This window comes from Endocarpon pusillum (genome assembly GCF_000464535.1).
Source record: "Endocarpon pusillum Z07020 unplaced genomic scaffold scaffold6365, whole genome shotgun sequence".
In the NCBI taxonomy this organism is placed as follows: Eukaryota; Fungi; Ascomycota; class Eurotiomycetes; order Verrucariales; family Verrucariaceae; genus Endocarpon; species Endocarpon pusillum.
The window spans coordinates 18,693-39,558 of NW_006916581.1; the positions used below are offsets into that span (position 1 = coordinate 18,693).

General features: G+C 45.9%; 5 protein-coding genes across 5 annotated transcripts; 3 read left to right on the top strand and 2 right to left on the bottom strand.

Annotated features, from left to right (window-relative positions):
* Positions 1-4,353: 4,353 nt before the first annotated feature.
* On the bottom strand, positions 4,354-6,135 carry EPUS_09073 (uncharacterized protein; the record flags this gene model as incomplete). Its single annotated transcript, XM_007806907.1, has 2 exons — positions 4,354-5,926; positions 5,996-6,135. 2 exons carry the CDS (start codon positions 6,133-6,135, stop codon positions 4,354-4,356), a joined length of 1,713 nt encoding a protein of 570 aa, XP_007805098.1.
* A 4,041-nt stretch (positions 6,136-10,176) lies between these two features.
* EPUS_09074 (uncharacterized protein) lies at positions 10,177-10,911 on the bottom strand (the record flags this gene model as incomplete). Its single annotated transcript, XM_007806908.1, has 4 exons — positions 10,177-10,224; positions 10,288-10,754; positions 10,807-10,852; positions 10,906-10,911. The coding sequence occupies 4 exons, from the start codon at positions 10,909-10,911 to the stop codon at positions 10,177-10,179; spliced, it is 567 nt and encodes a 188-aa protein (XP_007805099.1).
* Positions 10,912-11,185: 274 nt separating this feature from the next.
* Positions 11,186-12,488, top strand: EPUS_09075 (Replication factor C subunit 3; the record flags this gene model as incomplete). The annotated part of the gene is made up of 3 exons (XM_007806909.1): positions 11,186-11,325; positions 11,372-11,459; positions 11,511-12,488. 3 exons carry the CDS (start codon positions 11,186-11,188, stop codon positions 12,486-12,488), a joined length of 1,206 nt encoding a protein of 401 aa, XP_007805100.1.
* Positions 12,489-14,158: 1,670 nt separating this feature from the next.
* Positions 14,159-15,207, top strand: EPUS_09076 (uncharacterized protein; the record flags this gene model as incomplete). The annotated part of the gene is made up of 2 exons (XM_007806910.1): positions 14,159-14,352; positions 14,412-15,207. 2 exons carry the CDS (start codon positions 14,159-14,161, stop codon positions 15,205-15,207), a joined length of 990 nt encoding a protein of 329 aa, XP_007805101.1.
* A 1,003-nt stretch (positions 15,208-16,210) lies between these two features.
* On the top strand, positions 16,211-17,212 carry EPUS_09077 (uncharacterized protein; the record flags this gene model as incomplete). Its single annotated transcript, XM_007806911.1, has 1 exon — positions 16,211-17,212. One exon carries the CDS (start codon positions 16,211-16,213, stop codon positions 17,210-17,212), a length of 1,002 nt encoding a protein of 333 aa, XP_007805102.1.
* Positions 17,213-20,866: the final 3,654 nt, after the last annotated feature.

The window sequence follows — 20,866 nt, forward strand, 5'->3', positions numbered from 1 at the left end:
CTATAACCGTAGGATCAAGCGCAGAGAGGCGCTTAATATCCATAGCTCGAGATCTGCTTGTTCGAAGCTCTGAATGGCGAGAAATGAAGCGAGATACATAGTTCTTGCCCAGGGGCCGCGAATCGCCTCGATTTCGCAGGATTTCGTACACAAAAGAGCGAATTCTAGGGTAATTTGGGCATAGATTCTGCCGCTGTAGATCTCGAATCCACTGAATTAGAGTTTTTTCTTCTTCTAAAGATAGGCGTTGAGTCCTGCGATTGGCTTGCGTACGTGGGTTGCGACCTCTGCGTCGGTAAGCCACAGTCGTTTTTGAAACCCTGTATTTGGCAGCTACCTTGCGAATTGACTTCTCAGCACCTATATCTAGGTCATTTAACGCCTGCTGAATCAATTGCTCTTGGTTTGAGGCCATTTGGACGTAAATTGGTGGAGTAATAAGCGTTAGAAATTTGAGGGTGGTTTTTTGTGGGTGACCCGAAATTGGCCCGCTTTGTGGGGTGGCCCGCTTTGTGGTGTTGGGCGTTAGTTATCGACACAACATCAGTCAGACATGACCGCTTATTATCGTTCGCTCAGAGCAATACAGAAATACCACGGAGATCTACCAACCATCAACCACGTGATTACCGGGTGCGTCTACCTGTGTCCGTCTTTTGCGTTTCGGAATCATTTTACCACGTGTTCAACCTCGCTTCTTGAAGTCAGGAATCGTCTTGCCACACGCACTTGTCATGTTTTTCCAAATTGCTGTATTGGAGGCCGTAATTATCTCTAGGCCTAACAGGAAGCACGGTCATTCAATTCCTTTGTTGTGTAGAACAAGTCGAGGCAGCGAGGTCTTCCCATTCCATCGATGGATTGTGGAGTTTGTATACCGGTCTTCTCAGTGATCTCCGCATAAACACTTGCTGAGTGAGGTAAGCCAGAGCTCGGGGGCGAGTCTCCTGAGTCCGTGTAATTTTGCTTTTAGAATGGGAAAGAGGCGACTCCTTTTTCCTCTAACGAGTAGCCGTGCTTAGTAAAACGCCTATCTTGTCATTAATCTGTTCTGTAGGCATTTGCTGGGCAAAGAAGGCCAAAGCTTGAGTCCGGGCTAGCTGATCCTATAGACTATATCGCTCCCTCCTTAAGTTGGATGGTAAGGTATCAAGATTTGGTGGCTTCCATTTGTAGCGATGGGCCACTTCCATTTCCAATTGGAGATGTTTTTGAGTAACACCAGTTTTGTTGCTGACTGGTGAAGTACGGACGGTCCCTGGAGCGTTTTTTATGGTGCCACGTGCATTCTCGCCTTGTAGAGCCTGGTTGGTCTGACTACTCGGAACCATTGGTCGGCACTAAATCCCGACTATGATACTGCAGAATGAGAGTCTGTTAGGATGGCAGTTTAAGCTGAGGAGTCTGCTCGAAATTTTGATGCTAGGGTTTTGGAGAGTTCTTGCCCTAAGCTGACGCCCGAGTGGTAGAGTACCCAGCTCAAGATTAGTAACAGCTCTACTCAGCATGGTCTACTTTGTAGCACTTGCGAGGGTGGCCGGAAGCTGTCCGAATGTCTCGAGGGGCAAGGGAGCAGCTTCCGCAGCGAAACCCTGGCTTGAACCTGGACTCGATGCGTCGCCAGTATGAGACAGCTTCTCCGGAAGGCATGACAAGCAGGTCGTCTGCTAGATCCTGAAGTGTCTTGCCCCTAGCTTGAGAGCCGATTTCGCCTTGGATGTCGGCCAGCAAGAGGACAATCGAACGCGTTAGTTGACCTTCCAAACCACCAAGAAATTCGTGGTGACTCGTGGTAGACCCTGCCCTGCTTGTCTCATCTGTGGTGGTGGATACCCAAGTTGTGGAAATGATGGAGCTCCAGATGGCCAAACACTACGTTTAGAGGCTGATGATGCCGGGACCTCTGGGGTTGCAGCTGCGTACTGTTAGCATCAGTGCTGATACCGCTGCCTGTACACGAGATGCATCACATTGGAGTAGTGTCAGCGCTGCTTGAGCCAGTCGATGTGATGATCGATGTTGTAGAGCGATCTTCATGTGCTGGATGGAGCTGATTGTAATGCCGAGAGCGCCGCTTTTGCAGTTTCATATTTGTGGACGCACTCATGTTTGACAACTCCTGGCCATTCAGCTAATGATTGTGCTTGTGCAGGTTCATTTACTGGTGCAGCTTTGAGATCCAGAGTTCCTGTTCCTGATCTCACCAAACTGGTAGTTTGAGTCAGTCACAAACTCCTCTTGTAGAATTCGCATATAACACATGACGTTTGAGTGATGTGCGTACTTCTTGCTCCATCAACAATGTTCTTCCAACCCAACACTCATACCAAGCAATTTCAGTATCTAAGCTAAGTTTCCGAGTAAATACTAAAGCCAGGTTGAGTCAAGGTCGATACTGTTGTACGTTGTAAGTAACAGGCTAGCAGTATGGCGTCAGATGGTGGCTGAGTGCAAAAAACCCAGAGCATGCTTCTACTACGTACGTAGTACGCCGTTCAAACGACTTCAAATCCGTGCAGCATTGCTGTTCATCATTTCTGATTCCTAGATACTTATCGATGCACCAGATTCCAGGTTGCAGTAATTATACCAGCCACGATTGTGTGACACTTCCCTCACCGTTGGCAACCACTGAGCGTCGGACCTAGTCACATCTCGGCGCCAACATAAGTAAATGACAAGTGCTATACATCAATGGGAGCCTGTAGGTACGGAAAATCTATGCGGGATGTTGACTTGGCAGCAATAGCCCATTCTACTCCAGATGCCACAGCTAAGTATCAGATGTCGTGCTGATGCTAACAATGAAGTGAAATGTTTTGAGGTGATGAAACTCGTGCTGGCAATGCCTTCATTGAATTCTGCTGCAGACTCGGCATTTTTGGCTGTTCGAACATCTAATGCGGCAGGGACAACGAGAAAACTGACATCGGGACCTGGCCGCCAATTTGTGGCCGTCATGTAAACGACCTCCCCCTTGCAGTTCTTGGGCGGCTTCAATTGCCATAATACAGAAAGAGCAACGGCAGCCCGCCACGCAAGAGAACCTAGTGACATATGAACGAGATCCCCTTCCCACCTTCGGCCAGCCGGACTCTTCGTATAGATCCGGAGCACATCCTCGGCAGCTGCACAATCTTGGTGTGGGTTACTTTCAAAAGAAGGTCCACTAGGTTTCAAGGACAATGTAGAAGGATTGGCTTGTTGTTGCTGTCAAGAAGGAACCCGGCAGTGTGTCGAGGAGGGGATATCTTTGTTGCGATCGCGGAGGACAAGCCTGCTGCGGCGGTTAAGAGCTCGAGGAGGACCGAAGGAAATCGATGAACGGATCCATGTTTGCAGTTCGAGAAGGAGAGGCTTGCCGTTGTGGTTGAGAGCTCGAGGAGGCTCGAGGAGGACCGAAGACAATCGAGGAACGGATCCATGTTTGCAGTTCCAGAACCATAGATTATTATCATGATATCATCGGAGAGATATACTTGAATCCAGATTCCTTGCCTGGCCTGCCGTACTACAGGTACCATTTTACTACAGAGTCTACGACATATAATGCTTCAAGCTTGTCTAACAAAGGTATTCGGGCGCATGTTTCCAGCTACGCATCTCGAGGGTTTTGGTGCTTCATAACCAAACTTTATTCAGAGGTCATGTAGATCGAACAAAGACACGGGGCATAATTGCAAGGACAACAACCCCTTGTTTTGGCCCGAAGGCCCAACAGGTACGCCAAAACGGAACAATGAATTCCACTGTTTCCCCTAGTTAGGATCTTTGGATCTCGGTCAAACGCGAGGCTAACCTGACACTTCAGTGGGTACTGTACTAATCTGGAAACTAATTGTCGGACGAAATATAAGTAGTTCGTTTTTCATGCCATCTCGTTGAGCTTGACGGGCGACTTGCATGGCAATACCAATCGACAAGCCTCGCATTACCGCACTTCATTGACTGCAGTGGAGGGATGATGTCGAGCCATTGTTTCTTGCTGACTCGGCCACTCAGTCTGAGAGCTATGACTCTGTGAGATTGCTTCATGGGAACGCTATTATGATACGACTATGCAACCAGTCCTCCGCAGCTCATGAAATTCTTTTATATGATGGTGGAGCAAGTTTTGCTCATGGCTCTGTGATCTTGTCTGTTGCTACCCAACATCATAACAGTCCCGCCAAGCAGAAACACTCGGATGGTCATTGCTGGATTCGAAGGGTACGGAGCCTCCCAGAGTGAGGATCTGCCGGAGAAAGCAAGAGTTGGGAGGTACGCCGGTCAAGCCAAGGCTCGCAAAGGACAGATGGGTTAAGCAGTTGAGATCATGCAGTGTGGAGACATCAGAATATACCATTGAGTCTATCAAGCCAGGTTGACTGAAGGGCGAGTCTCTTCACTATACGCTTGCGCCTCTATTGCTGCACCCACCACATCCAGTGGATCTGCCAGGTTCTCTACCTTCCGTCGCTTCCCTCCAACCCTACCCCTAGCGGTCACCTTTTCTTGTGCTGGCAATACTCGTGTTGCCACAAAGATATATCCCTCCGCACCTCCTTTCCCCATCATCAGGGGATGCGTCCTTCCTGGTAAGACCTGCCACCTTCTTAGCCTCGCTGTTTGCACTGAGGGAGCAAGTAACAGCGTTGGATCAACGGGAAAGTCCGTGCTAGGGACTACTCTCTGCTCTTCCGGCGTGTTGAGGAACGCCGTTCGTCTGGCGGTGGAGTAAAGATCGGCCAGCTCGGCTAGTGGCTCGAGGTAAGGTGAGTAGACAACAACTTGCGCAGCACCGGCTAGTAGTGGCACGGCGTGGTTGAGTATAGAGCCTGGAGATGTGAGTGTGGCAAGAATCAGTCCATGGAAGCCACCTTGGCGTGTGCTGTCGACAACAGACTTGATGCGCATCCATCGACGACGTTTGCGGTAGTAGGCACTTCTTTTGCTGCTCTTCCAAGTTGCCAGTGTCTCGGGTGTGGCGGTATCAGGCTCAGTGTAAGCAGGATCTTCACTTGGCGAGAGCAGCTGTAGCCATGATAGAGTTTTGAGGTGTGTGAAGAGAGGATGCTTGGGTGAAGGAGTATTTACGTCGTAGTCGAAGTATTTCAACAAAGCCAGGTTCGGTTGGGAGTTGGAATGAAGCAAGGTAATCGTATTTGAAATAGCAGACATGGATGGAATATCGCGATCCCCTCTGCGAGAGTGGTCAGGAGACTCGGAACCTTGGTCCTCAGTGTAAGGGTGGTTGCTTTCCGCAGTGTCATTATTGTCCCCTTCTGCGTATAGAATACCCATCCTTTCAGCCATCGCCGCGACCAGTAGACCGCCCGTGTCGTCCACCAGTAGGTATCGACCCGACGGTCGTATTTCCGAATGCGAGCCGTCAGCATGGTATATGTTTGCCCAACATCCAATGAGGCCTAGCACATCGTTCCGCAATTCCATGACCTTTCCGAAATCGCGCTCATTCATCAGCCAATCGGTGAGAGTAGGCACGTCCAATGGAAGCACACAGAATCTTCTCAGGTACTTTCTGTTCTTCCTCAGGGTATATTTGGCCAATGAAAAGGCCGTCCTTTCCTCACTCGTGGAATGTGCACCAATTACTTTGGCAAAGACGTCTTTGCTGTTTCCACTTCCATCTGACTTGAGAGCTTCAATCTCCGCCACTGTCAGCCGCTGACTCGTTGGATCATCTATGATGATCTGATTTGTGTGGTTGTCGTCCAGGAGGCCATCCCGCTGGTGTTCGATATCTCCTTCATCTCCGGGAGAAGCCGACGGAGTTTCCATTTGCTGGATCAATGCATGTGCATGTAGCTCCGCAGCGGGGACGATACGTAGTTCTTCTCCGTTGATGATTTCGAACGTAAGATGGAATGGCCTTCCCAAAATCTGGTCTGCGTGAAAGGCGCCATATTTTCCAAGGGATATAATGCTGTACGGAGCATGAGTGATGCTCGAAAACGCATGAAGGATTAAAGCTCACAGAAGCTAACAAACATACTTGTTCTGTACTATCTGTTGCACTTTCAATTGATCAGATGGAAGACGTAGAGCGACATATTGATTTGGTTGAATTGTAGGATGCATTGATGAGGAAAAGGATTTCAAAGGTACTTGCATCAAAGGGTCAATCGTGCGCATGACTCGGATTAGAATGGGTAGGTCTACAAGTGGGTATCAAGGGAGTTGTATGGCTATTTACTAAAGTACAGAACCACTTGGCGGGCCACCCCAATTGGCGGGCCAATTTCTGCACACCAACGCGCAGGCATCCTCATATTTCGAACAGCTATATCTCCACCAATATAGCTCTAAATGGACTCGGAGAAGGAGCATTCTGTTCAGCAGGCCTCAAATGACGTTGATATAGGCCTATTTGACTCTATACGCAAGGATGCGAGCTACCACAGCGTGCCGAAATCAACAGTGGCCTATCGACGCGCTGGACGACCCTCTCGAGCTGAAACTGATCTCATTTCTCATCGCCTTTCGAAACAGGAAGAAAAAGTGCTTATCCAATACTTCAGAGACCTACAGAGGCAGCATCTATGCCCTAATTATGCTCAAATTCAACGAATAGTCACTAAATTGCTCCATAGCAAGGGGGATAAGATTCAATTAGGCAAGCACTACGTGGAACGTTTAATAGCTCGCCATCCAGAGCTTAAAACGCAGCAAAATCAACCAATGGATATCAAACGACTTATGGCCCTTGATTCTAGCGTTATTAAACGCTTTTTCGCTGAATTCGAGCAGCTCCGCAGCCAATACGCAGTTAAGCCACAAGATATCTACAATATAAATGAAACAGGGTTTCAGATAGGGCAAACAGTGTCAAAATACATTATTTTTGATCCTGCAATAGGTCGCCTAGTTGCTCTAGCGTCAGATAACACTTAATAGGTCTCTATTATTAAGTGTATAAATACAGAAAGAGCTATTAAGCCTTATCTTATCTTCGTTAGCAAGAATCCTAAACATCATATGTTTCTAGAGCATAAGGAGCTCTCTAACATTATATAGGTCTTTTCTCCTAAAGAATAGACTGACGAAGAGCTAGCTGTTAATTAGCTGCGGCGGATATTCGTCCTAATTGCGTTAAAACAAGGCAAGCATATCATCCTAATACTTGATAGCCAAAAAAGTCATAGAACTGGCGAATTTCAGTAATACTGCCTTGAAAACAACATCCACCCTCTCTATCTACCTGCGCACGCTACCCACAAACTTCAACCTCTCGATATAGGTCCATTTTCGCCTCTTTCAAGTGCGTACAGCCGCGCAGTTGAAGAATACACTCCAAACGATATAGCAGCACTCAATCAAAGTATTTTGACTGTACTTTACGTACGAGCTCGTCAAGAAGCGTTTACTGAGCGAAATATTCGCACAGGATGGAGAAGAGCTGGCATTTGGCCAATTAATAAGCAAAAACTGCTGGATGATCCTGAATGTCGAGTAATACAGCTTAACGCTGGTACGGCCGTATGGTCAGCAACCTCCTTGCAGGGCAGCACAAGCTGCCGCAACTGCCAAGAGAAGTTGGCTGTACATGTACAGCCAACCTCCCAAAGCGGCTTAGCGCTACTCTGACATATCAGGTGTCCTGATTTCCTGTGCCTTGGCACAGGAAATCCCTATTAGGTAGTTACTAGAAAACCTAAATAGATGTATAGACAACACCACAGAATGAAAACTTCAACACTGAAATTCAAAATTTTGGCCGCACAACGCCTGAGTATCACTCTGCGCCTATTCAAGAGGGTCCTAACCATCTCTATAGCATTCCGAAGAAGCTGAATAAAATTCGAGAGCTTCAAGCGCAAATTAAGGCAAAAGTTACTCCTTGAACTCGACGCTCTGTACGCAAGCTCAGCCACGCAGCTATTCAAGAGCACGCCGGCGCACAATTGCTTTAAATGAGCTCAACAATTTATGCAAGCAATCTCATCAGCAAGAGGTCAAAAAGCGCTCAAAACGCATGCTAAAAGAGAGGTGCAGCGTTCGTGGAACCTTAAGGAGGTTAGAGCTGCCAAAGAGGGCAGGGCGCCTTCTAGAGTGCAAATTACGCACCGTTCGGAGAATTCGCTGCGCATCAGAATTCTATCAGATAGACTCGAATAGGAAGTATCGCCAGCTTCATTATTTCCCTAATTGGATGTGGATGTTGGCCCATTTGAGTGATAGAATTACTGCGTAAAGTGTGTGCAAATTGGCCCGCCAAGTGGTTCTGTACGTTAGTTATTTAGGCAGAAACAAGCGCTCCAGGGTGCTTCGGCACTACACCGCGTTGGCACGTTGAGCACATCAGCCGCTACGTGGTCCATCAGACCCTGCAGCGGGTGGTTCTCAGCCTCAAAAGACAGAGTCATAGTCCTACTCTCGCATACATATTTCGATCGCAGATATTGTTGAATGAAGGGCCAATTGATGACGGGCCACTGTATTTAATTCGAAGCTACTCCGTAACCATAAACTACATCAGATAGCTTATGTCCCCTCTAACTAATTCAGAGTTACAAGACAATCAATTCAGCCATGGCAACCCATATTACACACAATCTTGCCCAATGACTATGGTGACGGCATCATTGTGATTGTAGTGGCGTCATTTGATATCGAACTGCTTGCGGCATCTTGCCTGAAGTGTAAACAATGGAATGTGGCATGACATGGACATAGGGGTTCCGTGATTGCTGCATGCGTCATTCTCATTGCCATTACTCATGTGCGTTGGATCAAATATCAAATTCGAACCCTGGAGCTCGACAAGCACTCCCATAGACTGCCATCGATATTTGAGGGAGAAGAATACCTGCACCATGACATCCTTCCAAGCGATCTCCAATGCATTCTCGGCAATCTTTCAGTCTTCACCTTCGTCACCCAGATCGTTCTTTTCGCTTTCCAGTCACTCATCTCACTCTTCGGCATGTTCATCATAGATGTTGTAGATGTCTCAACGGGTTTGGTTCAGTTGCTCTCGAGTAGGTGTCAACTCCACCAAGCATCTGGATCAATATTAACCTTATAATGTAAAGAAAACGTTCTCGTTCTTCTTCTTCCCGCTAGTGCATTTCTCATGTACGCTGTCTATCGTCAGCGTCGGTTTCGTCTCCGGCACAAGAGCCAGCGCATGTCACTGCTTCAAGAAAAGAAGTTCAATTAGGCCGTAATTCGCCGTTGTTCCATCCAGCAGGACGCCAGAGGCAGCTTTGGAGCTGCAAGGTGGGGTATATCCAGCTGCTACTGCGAGAGGGACAATATGTTGGAGGCAGTAGCAAGCTCCTTTCGGTAAATTCTGGCGGTTGAAGCTGTCTGATTCATGCAGCAGTCGAGCTGAGAGATTATACTCCAAGAAATTCAAGCCTTTCCCGGATTGATGATCGAGCATGCCTAAGCATAGGTCATCTCACAATGCATTTGTTCAAGAAGCAAACGTACGTTCAATAGCAATAGTTAAGGGACGAGGAATGTGACGAGCCTATTGGCGAATTGATACCTTTGCAAATAGATGAAACTCAAAAGCTAGGGAGATTAGCAAATGAGACGACAAGCTGAGAAAGATGGTGAACCTCAAATGTACAGCCTGCCTACGATGAAAAAAGACGAAGAGGATCAAAGAGAGAGCTCGACGGACGGATGTCAGGACTGGGGAAAAAAGGCCATCAAACCAGGAACACAAGTCATGCCCTGTGTATAGCAACATGATGCAAGATTAAACCAATTCTCAAGCTGAATCTTCTGTAAGTCGTTTGAGCTCCAGCAAGGTTGCTGCTTAGCTGTGAGTCGTAAAGTGAAGAGGACGCAGCTAAAACCTTCTCCAGGATCTTCCAGTCGTGACCTCATCAGCCGAACGGGCGGTCAGGAGTAAGCACTTGTAGCTACGTTGTAGCTGTTGACGCAGTACAACTGGTACGGCAATAGACCTGAGATAGTGTACTTCGGAAAACCTAACCTCCTTCGAAATCGATGATAGGGAAAAGTCCAAGCACAGTCATATGGTAACGAATGTGCGCCTGTCTTTTGACCGAGTCCATGTTTTCATGTATGTCGGAGGGAAAGGCTTTCAACCATCAGGCAGGGATCATGGCGGTTGAACCTCAGGTTGACTTTATTCCACGAACAAACAGGTTCCAGCAGCATGGGACATCTTATTTGTGGCCACCAAACTTCACCACATCATAATTTCCGACCCATGAACTCCCTTTTCTTAAAACTAAGCCACCACTGTGGAGCGACTGCCGTCAGCGACGGGACAATGGAAAGTGTTGATGGCGAAGCATCACATACCTTACTTGGTCCGGCCCCACCCTCATACAACCTCTGATTTAGCCTCATTGCCAACTCCTGCCTGACCTGGCTTAAATATCCTCTTAGCTGTTCTGCCTGCTGCCTATCACTCGGTGCCTCGAAGGCTTGATTTAACGGAAAATTGGCGTCACCCGGTATTGCGAACTGTTCCAATGCCCCGTTGATCAATGCCTTTTCTGCACTTCGCTGATCCATATTCGATTTCACCTTGTTGAGACATTCCGAGAGGAAGAGGATACCATAAATCAGCAATCGATCAGCGGGTCCATTGATTTCGAAATTGCGGAAGAAAGTGTTAGCGCGGAAGAGTGAGAGCGTTTCGTCAAGAATGTCGTATGATTCCGAGTCTGGATCAACATCTGATGGGGACACAGATGGTGGAAGCGGAGGCAGGGCGTAGGCAGGTCCCCTTGTTTTCGTTCGGAGAGGCAGGAGAGGGAAATTTCCTAACACATAACCATTAGTAGGCACTTGGTAGGGAGAAGATTCGAGGTATACCGATTAACTGAACTCCGGTATCGCCCAGAAAGATTGAATGGTAGGCCTGGGGTGGGTTAGGTTCCCAATACATCTCAAGCTCATCATGTCATGACATACAGGCATTGCGGGCTTTCTGAGCCAAGAGATCAGTCCCGATGATGTTCGGTTTGCTTGTCGTTGGTCGAGTCAAGGCCGTGCCCTCCGCGAAGTACTCCATTATTTTAGAGAGATCTCATCCCAATGTAGTTGAGAAGTTGGTGACTAACCAGCCAAGTCTTCGTCCTCTTGGCACTTTACGCGTCCTGAGAGCGCGTTCTGAATACAAGTACTCTGTGTTAAGACACCATTCAAGCTGTTTGTTCGGTCTCACCATCTCAATCTTATCTCAAACTTCAACATGTCTGATTTCGAAGATGGTATGGAGATTGATGGCCTAGCACCAAAAGAGTCAATCCAATTCAGCTTCGAGAATACTGCGATCAAAGGAAAGCGAATTGTAGCAGATCTGCCAATTGAGGCAGAGGACAACCTGCCATGGTACGTGGTTTTTACTTGTCTCTGACCACGGTTGACGCCAAAGCAGGGTGGAGAAGTACCGTCCAAATACTCTTGACGATGTTTCTGGCCACCAAGACATCCTTGCTACCATCAATAGATTCGTTGAACATAACGTCCGAAAATCTCTCCTCGTTACCAAAGGCAGCGACTAACTTTACACTCAGCGACTACCCCATCTCCTTCTGTATGGACCACCTGGCACCGGCAAGACGTCCACCATTCTGGCTCTTGCCCGAAAGATATATGGACCGAAGAATATGCGCCAAATGGTCTTAGAAATGAATGCGTCGGACGATAGAGGTATCGATGTTGTCCGAGAACAGATCAAGACCTTTGCGTCCACCAAACAGATATTCACTGGCGGAGTTGGCGCCTCAACTTCATCTGGCGGCTTAGGAGCATTCAAGCTCATCGTTCTCGACGAAGCAGACGCTATGACTTCAGCAGCACAGATGGCCCTAAGACGAATAATGGAGAAATATACAGCCAATACTCGCTTCTGTATCATCGCGAACTATACTCATAAGCTCTCGCCTGCGTTGCTATCAAGATGCACCAGGTTCAGATTTTCGCCTTTGAAGGAAGCGGACATTCGAGGACTGGTCAACCATGTGATCGAGAATGAAAACATCAACATCGATGCAGAAGCGGTCGATAGTCTAGTGAAGCTGAGCAAGGGCGATATGCGACGGGCGCTCAATGTCCTTCAGGCTTGTCATGCTGGAAGCAGACCACTTCCTGTAAGGAACGCGCCAAAACCGGAAGCAGAGGATATCAAGTATGAGATGATCACCGGTGCCACAATCTACAATTGCATTGCAGCTCCTCATCCAGCCGACACTCGATTGATCATGAACACTCTACTGAGCACGCCGGACGTCATGTCTTGTGTGACGACCATAAATACGCTAAAATCAAATCGAGGTCTAGCACTTGCTGATATTCTGACGTCTCTTGCAGAAGAATTACAAACATTGGAAGTCAGCCCTCAAACCAGGATAATATGGCTGGAGGGGCTTGCAGAAATCGAGTTTCGACTATCCGGTGGAGGATCTGAGAATATTCAAACTGGTGGAATGGTCGGAATTATACGTCAGGGATGTGAGCTTATGGGCGAGAAGGGGATGGTGGTCGACACATGAAGTAGACGTCACCGGCGAAAAGTAGGAAGTGGAAGCGCTACATTTTAGTGGAGTTGCCTAGGAAGTGAGCATGCCATTTAGGTCTGGGGAAATGATGGCGAGGTTTGACCCCTAGGCCAGCACAAACGTAAGTTCTGAATCTCAAGAGCGCTGCCGGATCAATTATGGTTAATACAATCCGAAGAACCATTCATACAGGTTGTTTGCGAAGACAAGAAAAGCTGGATAGTCCGGCTTATGCTACGGCGATACATGGAGTTCAGCAAAAGAAACGGCCAGCCAGATGGCAAAAGTCTCTTCTAAGTCCAACTGGCACTCGGCACAGCGAGGTGGTGATATGTCGTTATATGTCAACTACCGATAAGCTACTGTGAGGCAGAATGTTCAGAAATCGTCCTTGCAGCTACGACAACCCAGACCCTTGAGATATCGATTATGCCTGCCATTTGATGCCTCGAGTAAGCATACCTGCCATGACATCTATTACTCCGTCGCGACAGATTTTCTAGCTACACCAACATCGCTTCGTGAACCGAAACGATGTGAAGCAGGAAAATTGTGACCAAGGAGCTGTACGCTTTCACACGGCGGGTCTTGGTGCAAGATTCGTCGAGCGATGTACAATGTTGGACAATGGTATACTCATGGCGATGATTGATGAGAAGAGTCACTTGTGGACCCAGTTCTTTACCATGACGGCCTCCTGACACAGCGCGATCCCCCTTCTTACATGCCTTCACCGCCTCCATGTTTTGAGCCAAAATGTAGTTTTGGGGAACGCAGGTACTAGAAACACGAAGATCAGATAAATCACACAGTAGTTGCTGTCGCTAGGATTGAGCCCAAGGGGGGGATGTGGCAAATGTCAGTGGTACATTTCTGCGGCTTGACGACGCTAATCAACTGACATGATCAGCTACATGACCTACGGAGTCCTTTACTATACCGCTTCATGTCCGCAGGCTGAGAATTCGTGGAGGCGCTGGACTATTTGTACAAGTTGCAACCATGGCATTGAGCCTCCACGGTCGTACCTCGGTAACATATTTCTCGTAGCAAAGTAGCGGAATTGAATCATACAGAAGCTCCCTGCTCGACGGTAGACTTAAAAAAGACCAGGCCAACACCAAAACGAAATACCAAAGATGTCCAAACGCATCGAGTATCTGGCCGCGAACTGCAGAACAGACTACTTCAGCCATGAAAACCAACAGATGCATGGTTTGCCAGTATGAGGAGCTGCTTCTGGTAAAAGTCAGGCCATGGATGCAATCATCCAGATACAATCCCATAGATTTGTGGGATGCTGGACAAGGCAATATGGAAGTGTACGAGATTCAGTTCTCGTACCGTTACACAGTAGAAGTACAGTACCTCCTTCTCCAGGAACCATGGTTGATACATAGAGATAACCATAATTGACATGTAAGGTAGTTGATTAGTACAGAGTTATCTCGGGAAGTGAAGATCATGTCCACAATTAGACTCTCCGAAGTCAGAGTATCGAGGGCAAAGGCTCGTATGATGTCAGTGCACTCCAACTCGGCTAATCCTCGGTGAAAAAAAGTCCCTGCACCAAAGGCAGTCGCACAAATACACAACTGAGCATATCCGCAGACACATTGGCTTCAGTCGCCAAATGAACCTGCATTTATTAAGCAGCTTGCAGAATGTCGGCAGCATATAAATTGTTAGGGAGCAGGGAAGATCTTCCAGCTCATTCTGACAAGGAATCAACCACCTCCGACGCCAGCAGTGCAACCATTGGTCGTTCGTCCGAATCCCCGACCATAAACTCTCCCCCTGTACCACTCGCCATAAAATCTCGGATCCTGATGCTTACATCTCGCGGAGTGTCTCATCGGTAAGAACCACGCTTCTCCTTCGTTCCTGCTGCGGGCCGTCGCTGATCTCTATCCTTAGCCACCGCCACCTCCTTGCCGACCTCAATTCACTTCTTCCCCATACCTACAAAGACACAAAGCTCGACACGAAGTCATCAAACAACTACAACTCTGCGCTCAACGCTCTGGCCGAACTCCACTCATGCAATTACATTTTCTTCCTTGAAGCTCGCAAGCACGGCCAGGACCTTTATCTCTGGCTAGCAAAAGCGCCCAATGGTCCTACGGTCAAGTTTAGTGTCAGCAACGTCCATACAATGGGAGAGCTAGGGTTTGGTGGCAACTGTCTGAAGGGTGGACGTGGTGTGGTAGTTTTTGACAAGAGCTTTGAGGACGCAGAGTTTAGTGGAGGTCAAGAGCACAAGGGGCTCGTTCGGGAGATATTACGTGGCGTCTTCTGCGTTCCCCAAAGGGGTGTCAGGGGCAAGAAACCGTTTGTCGATCGCATCACAGGAGTTTTTGGTCTGGATGGCAAGATATGGATCCGAGTATATGAGATTCGAGAAGTAGGCAAGGAGAGTGAAGGTGGCGACAGGTCTAGCACGGATGTCTCCTTGGTAGAAATTGGTCCAAGATTCGTGCTTACACCCATTGTCATTCTGGAAGGAAGCTTTGGAGGTCCAGTTATCTATGACAATAAGGAGTTTGTTAGTCCGAATCAGGTCAGAAGCGAGGTCAGATTGAAAAAAGCAGGGAGGCACATCAGACGAACCGACGACAAGAAGGAGAGAGTGGTCAAACGAGGAGCGCTCGGTCTTGATTCCCGAGGACGAAGGAAGCAGAACCCTCTGGACAATCATGTATTGTTCAAATAAAAATCGAGTTGTCGAAAGCAAGCCGTTATGCCCATTGCCACCGCCCACGACCAGCTATGTATGAGCCCTGGCTGCCCTCATCCTACTGCGTCATAGCATTGAGGTATGATGGCTCATCGAATAGAGGCTCTGCCTTGCCAGCCATCATGCATCTGCGCCATGAGGATGCCACACCAATGACTCTATCACGCTGAGCCAGCTCCTTAACCACTTCACCGAGGGTTAACGAGTCCCTTCGTGCCAGGACGTCGCACTATTTTATGATACATGAGTTCCTGGACAAAAGGTAAGTGGAGTACTACGTGGTGGACGAGATGTATGCCACATCCTGGCTACACTGGATTAAAACAGATGCCCGAACCCCACCACGATTCTCACTACCTTCACTGCTGGCCTTGGACTGTTCATACTTTCGACGTTACTTCTGGTCGTCTGCACTGAATGGCAACTTCTATTACATATAACACGGAGCAAGAAAGGAAAGCTACCGGCGACATTAACTCTTCGAAGTGTGTCATGTCGTTGAATGTTGAAGCACTGTGAAATTCAGTATACTCGCAGTGGGTGTCTTCTGGCGCTGCCCATCCAGAGAATCATAGCAACCTTACTTGTAAATAACCCGCATTCATGGCTAGTCATTATCTGATCAAGCGTGCCAAGAACTTGTTTCATTGTCATCCTAAAATTTTCCTGCTCTCCAACCGCCGCATACAATCAACGAGTACTTTCTCTGAGCAACACTGCAATGATGAAGGATGATACTTGGCCGAATTGGGCCTGTGGAAGAGTGTACAGAGAGAGACATGTCGATACCAGCACTAATAGCCCCAGCGAAGGGGTGCAGAAAATTTGAGCCTTGATTGTGCCTGACCTCATTTGAGGTCATACTAGTACTGTGGCATCCGATAGCAGGCTGTCCAACGTTTCCGCTTATTCAGTTTGCAGTCCAGCGTCATGTATGACTTATTCCAGAGCGCACCCGCAACTGCTGACTTGTTCCAGAATGCCCTTCCACGACCTCGCTCCAGAAATCATACTCACAATCCTTCGAAATTGCAGCTCCATCACCGATCTTGTGAATCTCTTCCGGTCCTGTCGGAGGATCCATAGCATGCTGTCCACATCTCAAAAGACGTTGATACTGTACAAAGTCGCCGAGATCGAGTTTGGTCCTCTGCACGATGCTTTTCAGCTCCTCACACTCAACAACAGTCAGCCTGCACATTCAATCCGAGATCCGCCTCGTTCCCATTCTCTGTTGCGGCAAATCATCGCGGTCGGACGTGTCGCGAAGAAATGGGAAGATATATATCCTCTCTGCAAATGGGACTCTGATTTTTTTGATCGTCGTTCCTTGTCTGGGGACGAACGATACCGCCTGAGACGCGCCATCTATCGATATTGGCTATATACGCATGCTTTTCACACTCCGGCATATCCTCGCACCTCGCGTCGCATCCCTCAACTCGTGGTCCAAAGAGTACAACTTCTTCACAATTGGTCTACCAAAGAGCTCTTTGAGATTGACGATTTTCAAGCTACCCTGCGTGCTTTGATTGGCTCTAGGATTTGCCCCAGTGATTCTGCAGTCCGCGCGATTGGTCATGGAGATGGTGAATATCCCCAAACGAGTTCCGTCAAGCGGCCTCTTACTACCGCAGCTCAAGATTTGTTCCACACTTCGAGAGATGGACATGTGGTTCATAGACAAGATAGACACCATATGAACGTTTTCATGGGCTGGGGAGATCCTGTAACGCATTACTACATCATTGAGGACTTGTTGAAGTTGGATCCAGAAGCAGTCCTGTGGCTATACGACCATTCTCAGAAGTGGCAAGTGGAAGGATACCTTGACTCACTTGGGGAGTGGTTTTGCAACAATGGTGATACCTTTTCGGAGACATTAACATGTGTCATACAGGGGCGAGAGATTGATCTTGTGGACAGGATGGATTCTTGTGTTGGAATCATAAAGAGAGATTGTAGCCCAGATGTCAAGTAGAGATGCTAGAGGTATCACACAAAGGTGTTCTTTATCTGCAGCCGAGTATATAGATGAGCTGTGGAGATAACATAAGGAGGTGTACTTTACCCGCAGCCGGACTGTACTTGGCAAGCCATTGTGGCGTCAAACTACTGATGGACTAAGATTGGGGTTTCATCTATAAACTCAAGAATTGACAAAGGACAATACCCTAGTACTAGATGTAACTTTTTTTAAATAAATAGTAACTACCTAAATAGGATTTCCTGTGCCATGGCACAGGAAATCAGGGCACATAACGTGCCAGAGTAGCGCTAAGCCGCTTTAGGATTTGGCTGTACATGTATAGCCAAATCCTTTTAGTAGTTACAGCAGTTCATGCTGCCTTGCAAAGAGGTTATTAGCTATACAGCTGTACTAGCTAAAGCTGTATTGCTTAACAAAGTCTATAAGTAGAAGAATATAATATATTATTTATAAATATATATCTATTATAACAGCGATAGCACAGACCAGCTGTAAAGGAATGAAAGGTGTGGCGATGCCATAGTGCGTCAATTGAGGAAACCAATAAAAAAAAACAAGAGAGAGGACCTACCACGCGGCAGGACTAAGATGCACAGGGCCATGACGAAAGATGTTGGATCAGGCTAAGGAAGTTGTAGACGGCAGAGAGGGTCTGAATTGTCTTATAATGGCGAAGGAGAGGGCGATAGAGAAGTTCAGTAGGTTCTAAGTATATAGCTTAGTTGTAATAGAATATAGTAAGCTATAAGTCTTATCTAAGTTAATAACAGTAGTTGTCACGTGTCACGTTGGAAGCAGGCGACGATAAATATATTGTTGATACGGTAGCCTAAGACTGCAGAGCCGACGAGGATGGCACTGGGGTCGCTCCTATATAGCGAGCATGCCCCTTACTAACGCGTAGTGCCAATCAATACCTGGCGGCCCTAGCGCTAGCGGCCGACAAGCATGGCAGCCGTGACAGTAGTGCTATTTAGATAACAATATTAGTAGTATTATTCTTTAAGACTTATAATTTAAACAGCTATAAATAATTATTAGATTTGTCTCTTAATAAATTTTTTATATAGTTATTAATATTAAAAGTAACGCTAAAACTGCTTCTGCTATCTATGGATGTCTGCACTAATTTTTTAAAGACTTAGAGATAATAATTATTAAATAATATATAAATACTAAGAAGCAGCTCTTCTTATATAACATCTAAAACGCAAATATAAGAAGGCTTTAGAGTCTACAACCTAGGACTATATTAGTAAATTTTATAGATACAAGATTAAGAAGCAAAGTGTATATATAGCTTATACTGAGCTAAAGAATCTGGCTCAAAAAGTCAGAGAATATAATGTAACTCTAGGCGTTATAATAACGCCTAGGTACATCTTTAACTGTCTAGTATCTGTGCTGCTAAGAGAGCTCGTGACCTTAGGTCGTATTTTGCGGGCCTAAGAGGTCGAAATCAAAGAAGGACTTACACAGCTAAAGGAGATAGAGAAGGCGCTTAATTCTGTACTAAGCAGAAGACAAGAAAAAGCCTATTACTCTAGGGCTGACAGGCGTCCCTCTCTGAAATCCAGCAGCTGCTCTCCTTATTGATGGGTCACTAAAAGCCCTGAGTGTAGCTGCCGCCCTTATTATTGCTTATTAAATTATTTATTATCTTCTTCTTTATCAGCTAATAGCAGAAAGGAGCTCGTCTGTTATTAATATAATAAGGTTAGACATGCTTCTTCAGATTGCCTTAACTAAGAGCTTATTCTTTGCCTTCTTAAGGAGTACAAAAGGAAGTCTATATTAAGATCTGCATTAAATAGGTCTTAGTCTCACTAAAATTAATCCTTACAGTAATCTCTCTTACTAGGGAGCAGTTATAAAGCATCTAAGTCTGTGCGCTTTTTAAAATTAATACAGGCTTACCTAAATAATAGTAAGCCTAAGGATAATAATGTGACTTAATCTATTAAATAAGCAGCTTTTAATAAAAGTAATAGTAATTATTAGGCCTGTACTGTTATTAAGATAATAGGCCCTTTAGCTAATATTAATAAAAATTCTACACTAGTATTCTCTCTTTATCTAGATTAATGTATTTGAATTAGACCTTATAGTTAACAAATTAGGAAAGCGTAAGGTTAAGGTAAGTAGTAAGACTCTCTTTATTTAGAGAAGAGGTACTATTAATGTTAAGCTACTATATAATAATTTAAGACTACAGTACTAGTACAAAAGTATCTGGTAACACCTTATATTTGTGTGAGACCACACCAAAAAGTCGCCTTTTTAAAATTGACCTGTTGTTAACTTTCTGTTATCTAGATCTCCTGCGAAGCTAGCATCTACGTATCTCAGCTATAGCTCCCTCTAAGAAGTACTCTGTATAATGTAGTTAACTCTGAACTCAAGGCCTATCTCTGCTGTCCCTTTGAGGTACAGTACTAGTGCAAAAGTATCCAGTAACACCTCATATTTGTGTGGGACCATACCAAAAAGTCGCCTTTTTAAAATAGTTATAGCAACTTTAGCTAAACGTCAACTATTAAATTTTAAAATTAATGTTAGCTTTAAATTAATAACATATTCATTTATAAATATAAAGTTTTCTTATAAAATGTCTAGATATTAAATAGAACAAGATTAAAGTCCAAATTTCTAAAAAAGAAAAAAAATTTGTATAGAGTCTTATACAAAAGTTTACAAAATTTTGGAGTGCTCTACTTCTTAGTTGGTTTGCTAAAGATCTATAAGTTTTAGGACTAAACTTTCTATTAATGAAAGATTAATATATTAAAGTTAAATTAACATTAAATTTAAAATTTAATAGTTAATGCCTAAATTTAATAGTTAATGCCTAGCTGAAGTTGCTATGAATTTTTTAAAAAGTCAACTTTTTGGTAGGGTGTGATGTCAAAATTTATTTTGGCCGGATACTTTTGCGCGTAGCTGTATTATAAGACTTTTCTTGCAGCCTTAAGGTGCCCTATGCGTGGATCTGCGTATTACTAGCTCAAACAGCTAATATAGAAACTGATATCTGGCCTTGTGCCACACGCTAGATATAGCAACTTTCTAATTAACGTCTAATACGCCTGAATGTTAGTCTCTTCTATATCTTCTTCTTCGTCTAAGGCTATAAACGTGCCAGGCTTTATCAGTATAGCCACAGCATTACAGTCTGTCATGCCCTCTGTGGCAAGAATCTCTCTCAGATAGACAGTCTGGTCGACCCACAGCCGTCAGCGAACTCTGTCTCTTCTGATCCTCATCCCTATAATCATCCTCGCTTCTCCCAGGTCCTTTGTATCGAAGTTCTGCTGGAGAAGGGCTTTGATTTAGCGGATGGCTTCTGGATCCTCTGCCGCCAGTAGCAGGTCATCCATGTATATACTGATAATCGTTCTTCGATCACTGGATATCAGTATGCTTGGATCTCTGTTCAGCGTGCTGTATCTATTAGCTCTCAAGACGCCTATAAGCTTCTCTCTCTACTTCCTTGCAGATTGCTTAAGTCTGTACAGGCTCTTAATGATTCTGCATGTCTATTAGTCTCTATTTAGCCCTTCCCTGAGTAGTACTTCTTCAGGGATCTACATAAATATCTGTTTGTCTTCTTCTCCTAACTCGCTAGCCAGATAGGCGGCAACTATA